At 44.8% G+C, this 11,541-nt stretch overlaps 1 protein-coding gene across 1 annotated transcript; it reads left to right on the plus strand.

The window, feature by feature from the left end:
- Nucleotides 1–882: 882 nt before the first annotated feature.
- On the plus strand, nt 883–1,827 carry LOC141126508 (olfactory receptor 51I2-like). Its single transcript, XM_073612446.1, has one exon. The coding sequence runs from the start codon at nt 883–885 to the stop codon at nt 1,825–1,827; it is 945 nt and encodes a 314-aa protein (XP_073468547.1).
- Nucleotides 1,828–11,541: the final 9,714 nt, after the last annotated feature.

An 11,541-nucleotide genomic window follows, 5' to 3' on the forward strand; every position in this document is an offset into this window, starting at 1 on the left:
TAGTTCTCCTGCAGTAGTATGTTTTATTATGTTGTCCTCCTGTAGTAGTCTCTTTTAGTATGTTAACCTCCTTTAAGCAGGTAAGTAAAAAAACGCTGCTCCTCTACACTAGACTGTGTAAACTTTCCTTCCCACTACAAGGGATCATTTTAAACATTTCTTGGAGTTAGGCTTTAAATAGTACCCAGATCTATGTTTTATTGAGCTTCCTGTGATTCCCCTGCAAATCAAAAGTCACACTGCGGAGGAAGGTCATCACTGGAAGCTAATTATGCTTTACAGAATTCAACAGAGCTGTCAGTCTAATGCAGGAAGAGTGATAACAAGAGGCTAGGGAGACCCTTGACCAAGCTCTATTACTTTAACTGTAGTGAAAAAAAGTGAGGTCAAAGATCTGACTCTGCTTACTTGCAGGGGAGTTGGAATTTCCAGTGTTTTTTTTTTTTTGCTTTGTTTTGTTTTTTATATAGACGATAAAACAATTTTCACAAATTTTCAAAACGATCTTTTATGTTACGAGGCTGTAAATTTTGGCCTGTTTTTGGGAAAATGAATGAATCTTTTGTAAATGTGTCTAGGTGACTTTGAAAGGAGTAGGGGGTTTAGAGCAACAAACAATGGCCATAGCGTCAGGAAATTGGACAGAACACACAAAGATTGAGCCACACCCTTTCAGGCCATTATAGTGTTGCCACGCCCAGTTATCATAACGCTGCATTTGTTTGAGTAACGCTAGTGCTTTTTTTTTTTCTTTTTTGCGAACTTACCCCTAGATACATTTTATACTGTATAAGCAATTTTTTTATTTTTGTATAATTATACATGTATGCAATTTTTAAATTACATTTTATTGACTCATGTTAGGAACCGGCTGGAATACAAATGCAGAATTCAACTCTCTCTTCTCCTCTGGTGCTAAGACTGACATTTGGCACAATTTCGGATTTTAATTATGTCTACGGGGTGATAGCATTGCTTGGCTTTTTGATGATCATTTTTTCCAACTTGATAATAATATCCACCATATATTTAAACCAGAGTTTGCATGAGCCCATGTATGTTTTTATATCTGCCCTCTGTACCAACGGCGTTTATGGAAGTATCTCATTTTTCCCCAGCCTAATCGTAAACCTGTTTTCTAAGTCTCAAACAATTTCCTATGCAGCTTGTATAACGCAAATCTTTTGCATCCATTCCTATGTGACCTGTGAGATGGCCATGATGACGGTCATGGCGTATGACCGTTACGTGTGCATATGCAACCCGTTGAGGTACGCCATCATGATGAACTTAACAAAGGCATTTAGAATAATTTTTGGCATGTGGCTTTATCCTTTTATCTGCATCACTGTGCAAACATTGCTGACAATGCGACTGCCTCTTTGTGATAATGTCATCCTGAAGATCTATTGTGATAACTGGTCGGTGGTGAGACTCTCCTGCATTGATACCACAGTCAACAACATTTATGGTCTGTTCCTTACTGTAAAAATGTTGGGGGTGATGCTGTTGCTGGTCATTTTATCTTACGTTAAAATTTTGAAGGTTTGTGCAAAGTCAAAGGGCACTCTTTTGAAAGCAATGCAGACCTGCTCTCCTCAACTGATATCTTTTGCAATTTTTGTTACTGACTGCATCTTTGAGGTTATACTCTATCGCTTGGGGCCTACCCAAGTAACCTATGGACTTAGAGTAGCCATGTCATTACAGTGCCTGGTGGTGCCACCATTTTTAAATCCTCTCCTTTATGGAATAAAGATGCAAGCAATAAAAGTGAGAATACTGCAGTCTTTTGAAGAAAAGATAAGTGCAAAAACAAATTTATAACTCTTAAAAAACAGAATAATTTTCAAAAATATCCAATACAGTCCATGTTTAATCAGAGTTTAACCTCTTCGCAGCTAAGGGTAAAACAAATCTTAATGCCTAAGCCCAATTTTGCAACTTTGACGTGTGTTAGTAAAACCGTACATATCATCACAACTACTTTTTGTGCATCTAGTTGGATTATACCTTGTTTTTTCAGAATAAATTGGGCTTTCATGTGTTGGTAAATGGTAATGTATATATCCTGATTATTTTTTTTTTATTATCAAAGGAAAATTGTCCCAAAATAGAAAAAAAATATATATATTTTTTAATTTAACTGTATATTCTTGGCTACTACTATAACCTACCAACAAAGAACAACCCAAAATAAATTCTCCTGCTCCTAACAATCGCAGCAATACCACATATGTGTATGTTAATTGTTGTTTGTACTCATAGCACAGCCAAGAAACAAAGATGTGCATATTTCTTTTTTTTAATGCTAGCTAAAACATACACTAAAGGAAAAAAGTATTTGATCCCCTGCTGATTTTGTACATTTGCCCACTGACAAGAAATGACCATCCCCACCGTCACTTTTTTCCCTCGCTGTACTGGCACTGACACTAACTGACACTGATACTAATTAAAAAAAAAAAAAAATCTGTCCAAAAATGACTGACCCTGACCTTGATCTAAACAATAGTGATCTTGCGAGCTACCATACACAAATTGTAAGGTGGTCTAAAAAAATGCATATGAACCACCTCTGGGTTCAGTGTTTATGTTGAAATCCTGGGCTGGTTGTTAGTAATGCCACGTACACACAACCGGACTTTTCGAAAGCAAAGGTCCGACGGAATGTATCCGCCAGACAATTCGATCATGTGTGGGCTTCATCGGACCTTTGCTGTCGAAAAATCAGACGGACTTTAGAAATAGAACATGTTTCAAATCTTTCCGACGGACTCAAGTCCAGTATACATATATGTGTACACATGTGTATATAGAGAGATTTTAGCAATGTCTTTGACAAAGGTCAAGCTGGTAGCTTGCCTCCACATTGGCCGTATGATTGCGCAATTGACCTTCAAACTGGTGCCATACCCCCTCGTGGCCGGGTTTACCCTTTGTCAGTCTTGGAGGATAAGTCCATAGAGGAGTATGTTGCAGATGCACTTTCTCGAGGTTTCATCCGCAAATCCTCATCTCCTGCTGGTGTTGGTTTCTTCTTCGTGAAGAAGAAAAGTGGTGAATTGAGACCTTGTATTGATTATAGGGGTCTCAATGGTTTCACGATTAAGAATGTCTATCTGATTCTGTTGATCACGGAGTTATTTGATCGTCTCAAGGGAGCACTTCCAAGTTGGAGTCGGTTCAGGTTCCTGTTATCCCTACTGATCGTATTCTGGCTACTGTTCGCACCAGTCTCACTTCTCCTTTGGGTAATAAAATTCTTGCTGCTCAGGTCCATGCTCCTCCTGAGAAACCTTGTGACCGCTGCATTGTCCCAGAGAGTCTCCGTACTGCCGTGCTCCAGACTTACCATTCTCCCAAGGCTGCTGGCCACCCTGGGAAGATTCAACTCTTTTGGGCCATTTCCCAACATTTCTGGTGGCCTAGCCTATGTGCTGATGTTAAAGAGGAGAGAACACATGAAGCTCCACCTAAGTGCAGTATTAAAACTGATATTTAATGGCACAATATACAAGAAACACTCACAAAAGGTAAGGTTTAGGCTCATCTGTATACAGGGGCGGGCTGGGCCGGGGGGCAGGGTGGAAATTTCCCCCCAGGCTGCCACAATTTACATGCAAAACGTCCGGCGGCCGCCAGCTAATTTTTTTTTTCTCTGAGGAAGTTGGGCCAGGGGCACGGCCGCACGCTGTGCCATTGAGTGTGCAGCCTGAACTCCCTGCACTACTAGTTCCAGTGCTGTCTGCAGAGTACCGCTGCTGGAGGGAGGAAGGGAGTGAGTGAGCGGGGGGGGAGTGCAGGTGAAAACAGCCTGCCTAGGTGTCTTCTCATCTCCCGTGTGACTCCTTCTTCCCCCTCGCCGCTGCTTTTATCCAGAAGGTAGAAGACAAAACATCCAAGCAGAGAGTTGTCCAACTTTTCAAGTTAAATTGCCTGTGATTGGTTGCTAGGGGCGGTCCTAGCAACCAATTATCTGTCTGTTAAATTGAAAGTTGGAAAACTCCTGTCCTTTGATCCAACATGCTGCATCCTCTGTCTTCTACTTGCAGGTAAGAGAGGGGGCAGTGACACGTTGGACTGTGTTGCAAGGAAAGAAGGTGGCTGTGGAGGAGACTGGGATACAAGGAGGGGGGGCTGTGTGGAGGAGACTGGGATACAAGGAGGGGGGTTGTGTGGAGGAGACTGGGATACAAGGAGGGGGGCTGTGTGGAGGAGACTGGGATACAAGGAGGGGGGCTGTGTGGAGGAGACTGGGATACAAGGAGGGGGGGCTGTGTGGAGTAGACTGGGATACAAGGAGGGGGGGCTGTGTGGAGTAGACTGGGATACAAGGAGGGGGGCTGTGTGGAGGAGACTGGGGTACAAGAAGGGGGGGCTGTGTGGAGGAGACTGGGATACAAGAAGGGGGGGCTGTGTGGAGGAGACTGGGATACAAGAAGGGGGGCTGTGTGGAGGAGACTGGGATACAAGAAGGGGGGGGCTGTGTGGAGGAGACTGGGATACAAGAAGGGGGGGGCTGTGTGGAGGAGACTGGGATACAAGAAGGGGGGGCTGTGTGGAGGAGACTGGGATACAAGAAGGGGGGGCTGTGTGGAGGAGACTGGGATACAAGGAGGGGGGCTGTGTGGAGGAGACTGGGATACATGAAGGGGGGGGCTGTATGGAGGAGACTGGGATACAAGAAGGGGGGGCTGTGTGGAGGAGACTGGGATACAAGAAGGGGGGGCTGTGTGGAGGAGACTGGGATACAAGGAGGGGAGCTGTGTGGAGGAGACTGGGATACATGAAGGGGGGGCTGTATGGAGGAGACTGGGATACAAGAAGGGGGGGCTGTGTGGAGCAGACTGGTATACAAGGAGGAGGGGGGCTGTGTGGAGGAGACTGGTATACAAGGAGGGGGGGGGGCTGTGTGGAGGAGACTGGGATACAAGGAGGGGGGGCTGTGTGGAGGAGACTGGGATACAAGGAGGGGGGGCTGTGTGGAGGAGACTGGGATACAAGGAGGGGGGGCTGTGTGGAGGAGACTGGTATACAAGGAGGGGGGCTGTGTGGAGGAGACTGGTATACAAGGAGGGGGGCTGTGTGGAGGAGACTGGGATACAAGGAGGGGGGGGGCTGTGCAGGGGATTGAGGTGCAAAGAAAGGGGGATGCAAGAAGGGGGGCTGAGGACACTGATGTAAAGGGGGAAGGTCTGTGATTTAAGGAGGGGAGCTGTGATGTAAATTGGGGGACTTGAATGGATAGAGGTATGTGATGTAAAGATGGCACTGTATTGTAAAGGGGTGCTGTATTGCCACTATTTTTCTTCAGGCCAGGTCCAGAGATGCAGGTGGAGACCACGGCTGAAGAAATAAGTGAAGAGGTGCCGCAAAAAAACTCCACCCCTGCCACCTCCACCGAATACATGGGCAGGGCAAAGGGGGTGGAGTCAGGGGCAGCAAAATGAGGTTTCGCCTAGGGCAGAGGTCTCCAAACTTTTCAAAGGAACACTTTATTGTCCTTTAGACTTTAGGAGGGCCGGATTGTGGCCAGCAGGGGCAGTAAATGTCATGGGCCCAGCATCAGTGAGAATAAATATGGCCTCAGGGTTGGTGGACCATAGGAGGAGTATTCCCCCTATTAGTAGGAGGAATAGTATTCCATCATTGGTATCGGTGGAGGATATAGTCCCCCATTGTTGGTGTCAGTGAAAGGAATTGTGCCCCAAGGGCCGCATAAAGGCTAGCAAAGGGCCACATCTGGCCCTCGGGTTGCAGTTTGGAGACAAGCCAAGGCTAACGCTGCGCGCTGCGCTAAAACAAAGACGTATGGAAGTTCAGCTGCCAGCATCTAACGTCAGAATACAGACTCCACAGATAATAGTAAAATAAAAAATGCAGCGCTAGAACAGTAGCATAAAGTAACAGAAAATCAAGCAGTGATAGAACTAATAAAAATCCAATATCACAAGTCCATACATTGAAGAATGGATATACTGTAGTAGCCAACATCTGTGCTCTGTGCAGATAAAAGGGCTATAAGTAAAGATAGGATGATATTCCTCCACACCAGAGAGAATCTCGTTCCACACCCAGTGAGAGTAAGTAAGCCTGCTTACCAGTTATCCGTGACCACAGATAAAAGTGGTCTCACCAAGCGTAGGGAAATGGTTCTCCCCAGAAACCTCATAGGCTCTCTTCAATTCTCACCAATCACTCGATACTCCTCTGCTGCCAGAGGAGGGATATTACCCTATCTTCACCTATAGCCCTTTTATCTGCACGGAGCACGGATGTTGGCTACTACAGTATATCCATTCTTCAATATATGGACTTGGGATATTGAACTTTTATTAGTTCTATCATTGCTTGATATTCTTTTATTTTATGCTACTGTTCTAGCGCTGCATTTTTTAAATTTTACTGTAGTTTGGAGACCCCTGGCCTAGGGTGTCAAAAATCCTTACACCAGCCCTAATTTTGGGAGTTGTTGTCCAGGCACGCTCCCGGTTGGTGGAGAACTGAAAGCAGGGAAACGCAGCCAGGAAACTACAACTCCCAGATCTTGGAGGGAGGCAGCAGGGCGCGCCAGGGAGTCAGCACCCACATGACTGGCTCGGGCTGCATGTTTAGTTGACCCCAGGACAGGAGCATCACATCCCCAGGACTGGAAAAGGCCATGCAAGGACCTGCTGAACTAGCACGGGCAGCTGCCATCACTGTCTCTGTAAGAGACCCTGACACCCGCAGCTGAACCCCACATCCCATTCCCCCCCCCCCCATACACCCTATTTACCCTGCCCCAGACCAGTGCCCACCCAGTAACCTCAAAATAGCCATTAACACTGTGGGTCCTGCTGGGAGCTGTTGATCCTGCTGGGTGCTAGCCATGGCCAGCAGTATCAACAGGCCATGGTAAGCTCTCAGCAGGATCCACAGACCAGCGGCCAGCAGGACCCACAGGTCCGCGGGCAGCTCCCAGCATGACCCACAGTGCCTGCTGGCCGCTGGCCTGTGGGTCCTGCTGGCCGCTGGCCTGTGGGTCCTGCTGGCCTGTTGGGCCTGCTGGTCACTAGCCTAGGGTGAACAGACGTCTCTGGTTCCTGGGGACAGTCCTCGGTCTGAGGACACTGTGCCTGGACCAAGTCTGTCCCCGGTTTTGTCCCCAATTTTCAAGACCAATCCGGGACGGGTGCACCGCAAGCTGGGACAGTGGGAGGGCTCCCAGGGCCCACCCTACCAAGGGTCCCGCTGGGCCCAGCAACACCAGATCACACAGCGAGGATCTCCCACTTACCTGGCGCCCGCTGTCATACGAAGTCCCTCCTCCTGGGCTGGCTCCTATGATAGACAGCACACTGGTGACGTCTATCATAGGAGCCGGTCCAGGAGGCAGGACTTCGTATGGCAGTGGCTGTGCCGGGTAAGCGGGAGATCTCCGCTCTGTGTAATCCCGTTGACTCTTCTCTCTAATCCCCATGCACTGAACAGACTGCATTGATGGACACTGGCGAGGCTGCATTGATGGGCACTGGCGAGGCTGCATTGATGGGCACTGGCGATGGTGAGCTGATTCGGTGGTTCAATGGGCCACTTGACTGGACTTGCCCCCCAGGCCTAAGGCTGCCAGCCCTCCCCTGTCTGTATATGCTGTCCTGGAGTCTACTCGGGTCCGGGGATGTATCCTGGTGCGTGGTATTGTTGTAGCTGATCCTGAGCACATCCTGTGGCCACAGGGGAATAGCCAGGACCAGCATGAAGCGCACGGAAGTGACGTCATAGGTCACGGGGACACATCCGGAGGAGCTGTTCACAGGATTAAGTGAATAGTAACAGGCTACTCGCTTGGAGCTTAAGCTCCTTCTTTGGGCCTGGGGTGGGATAGGCTGCATAGAGCTATATATAGGTCCGCGCGGTGGGACAACAGGTCACAGCGCGGACTGTCTAAAAATGGGCATCGATTAATATTACTTAAAAAATTGTGGCATAATCTAAAATAAGGGGAATATGCACCAAGCATGTACATAAGAAAATATGAATAAAATCTATGCACATAATAAAAACGGGGGGGAGAGGGGTTTAGGTCATATAGGTGGGATATATCATAAGGATATAATTTAAAAAAGGGCAATTAGTAAGAATGGTAATAAAAACTATAAAAATAATAAAAAGAACGGGGGTATTGGGAATAGTAAAATGAATACAATGTAGAATTTTTTTTTTACATTTTTTCAGAATTTTTTAAAAAATAATATATATAAAATATACACATATATGTAAAAAAAATTATAGATTATAGATAAAGATTATACATTTCACACATGTACAACTTGTTCGACATTCATGAACTTATTGCTTTAAAAGCGTAAAACAGCTTAACTGGTAAGGGTACTAAGAAATATTCTCATTGGATCATTGTGCAATTCTCGGGTCTGTCACCCCTTGTGGGTACATACTGTAAACAGACTTTCTGCATAGATTTTCAAAGTTAGCCCTGAGAGGACCTTACTGAGGGTCCACTCAACCATATTATTATATAAGTTCCTTGTAAGCTTGTTGTTAACCAATAGTACTAATAAACTTAGATTGACTAATATACATTTGTTAGACTTTCTCAGTTTCTCAATATGAGGTAAGCCGTGTTTTATTGCTATGGTGTGTGCTAACCATAATACCATTTCCTATTTGATGGAAAATACACTTAAAGTGTATATATATATATATATATATATATCTCTATATATATATATATATATCTCTATATATATATATATATATATATATATATATATATATATATATATATATATATATATATATATATATATATATATATATATATATATATATATATATATATATATATATCTATATAGAGATATATATATATATCTCTATATAGATATATATATATTTTTTTTTTGTTTTTTTTGTTTTTTGTTTTTTTCAGAACTGGATGGACTTGTGTCTTTTTTCAACCTGACTAACTATGTAACTATGTATATATATATAAATAAACGTGCATACACACACACATACATGTACATATATACATGTGTATAAAGTAAGCATACCCCTCGTGCATACACCCCTTTAAAAGACACTCAAAAATACACATATAAAAAGATGCATAAAAAGCATATGTAGATAATAAAAATACACATACATATAATGTTACTAAACCTAAAATAAACAACAATCCATGGACAAGATGCTAAAGTAAAATGAAATTATAAAATAAAATTGTAAAGTGAATATGTAAGGAAAATTGATAAATTGCTTGGCTATACCTGAATGGAAGGAATGGTCCTGACTGTATATGAGACACCACCATACACACATGTACATATGCACAAGTCTATGTGCATATGCCCTTGCGCATAGACTTATGCATATGTACATGTGTGTATGGTGGCCACAGGACGCGCTGAGGATCTGCTATAACAATACCACGCACCAGGATACATCCCCGTTCCCGAGGAGACTCCAGGACAGCATATACAGATGAGCCTAAACCTTATCTACCTCTTGTGAGTGTTTCTTGTATTTTGTGCCATTAAATATCAGTTTTAATACTGCACATAGGTGGCGCTTCCTGTGTTCTTTCCACTTTATCCTCCTGCATACAGAGCCAGCTCTCTGAGGACAGCAGCTGCCCTAATTACTTCTATCTTTGGACTACTACTTTTATATTTATGAACTTATGATCCCCCATCTAATACACACTGAGTACTAGTGTCTTTCATCACTACTGCTCTAATTTTACTGTATATTACACTGTATCTTGCGCTGACAGTCATTGTTACTATGTGCTGATGTAACCACCTTCGTAGCTGCCTGTTCTGTGTGTGCTCAGAGTAAGACTCCACGATATCTTCCAGTGGGCCTCCTACAACCCACACCCAATGGAGAGAGGCCCTGGACCCACCTGTCTATGGATTTCATTGTGGCATTACCCGACTCCCAGGGCAACACAGTTATCCTTATGGTGGTTGACCTGTTCTCAAAAATGTTTTATTGTATTCCACTTAAGAAGTTTCCCACTTCTAAGGAACTGGCTTCCATTTTTGCTCGGGAGATCTTTCGCTTACATAGGCTACCCAAGGTGATTGTCTCGGACAGGGGTAGTAAGTTTGTGTCCCGCTTCTGGCAAGCCTTTTTTTGCACAGTTTGGAATTCAGCTTGCCTTTTCCTCTGCGTATCACCCGCAGTCTAATGGGGCCGCAGAACGAGCCAATCAGTCTTTGGAGCAATTCCTACATTGCTATATTTATGACCATCATAACAACTGGTCCAACCTATTACCGTGGACAGAGTTTGCTTACAATAGTGCCTTGAATTCTGCTTTCCGATTGTCCCCATTTATGGTGAACTATGGTTTCCAACATTCCATGTTGCCTGAATCATTTGTTCCACAGAGTATTCCTGCGTTAAAGGAGCATCTCCGTGGTCTTTGTTCCACTTGGGCACAAATCCAGGAGGCTTTGCGACATGCTAATGATAGGTACAGACACCATGCTGACCACAGATGCCTGCCTGCGCCTTCCTACCAGGTTGAGGACAGGGTCTGGCTGTCATCTCACAACCTCCGACTTCGTGTTCCCTCTCTGAAGTTCGCACCTCAGTTTATTGGGCCTTTCCGTATTCTTCGCAGGATTAACCCAGTGGCTTACGCATTAGACCATCCTTTTAATATGCGTATTTCGAATGTATTTCATATCTCCTTATTAAAACCTATGGTCTGCAACCGCTTTACCACCTCAGTGCCACACCCGAGAACCATGAGGAGTATGAAGTACAGTCCATTGTTGACTCCCGTAGGTTCTGTGGGCGCATGTAGTACCTGGCGCAGGGGTACGGTCCGGAGGTACGCTCTTGGGTCTCATCCTCTGACGTACATGACCCTGTCATCCTCCGTGATTTCCATAGACGTTTTCCCCTCAAGCCTGGTGGTCCTCCAAGGGGGAGGGGTCATTGAGGAGGGGGTACTGTCAGGGCTGGGCTCAGCCCTTCCTTCTCAGAGCTGGCCGCTCAGCTGTCGGCTAATTGCCAGCGCCTATCTCTCCACAGTTACTCAGCTGTTGATGATATCCTGCTCGTCAGTCCTGCCTACTTAAGCCGTTCAGCCCAGTGGATCTTTGCCTTCGTCTTAGTCAACATCACAGAGACGCTCTCCTGCATTAATGTTAAAAGACTTGCTTGGCTGACATCCCTTCAGGCTCCAGATCCTGCTTGCTGTTTTACTACGCTCATCTCCGGCTCCCTGACGTTTGGCTTGTCTGACTATCTGTTCCGGTTCCTGAACTCTGGCTATGTTTTGACTATGTTTGTTCTATTTACTTTTATTATTAAACAAGTGTGATTTAACTGTACTTCTGTCTCGGTCTGATTCATGGTTTCTGACAAACACACACACGATCTACACATGGGATCAACAGGAGTGTGTCATTACAATATACCTGACATGTTTCGGAATACTACTTTCGGAAGGTATAGTATTTAATTCCTTCTTCGAGGACTGAGTTGAAATATGCTGTTTTTTTCTATTAACAAAAG

The sequence above is a fragment of the Aquarana catesbeiana genome, linkage group LG02 (assembly GCF_042186555.1).
Source record: "Aquarana catesbeiana isolate 2022-GZ linkage group LG02, ASM4218655v1, whole genome shotgun sequence".
Classification (NCBI taxonomy): Eukaryota; Metazoa; Chordata; class Amphibia; order Anura; family Ranidae; genus Aquarana; species Aquarana catesbeiana.

Bases quoted from the DNA above. Each gene is read 5' to 3' on its own strand.
- LOC141126508 (XM_073612446.1), top strand. From the start codon at position 883: ATGCAGAATTCAACTCTCTCTTCTCCTCTGGTGCTAAGACTGACATTT.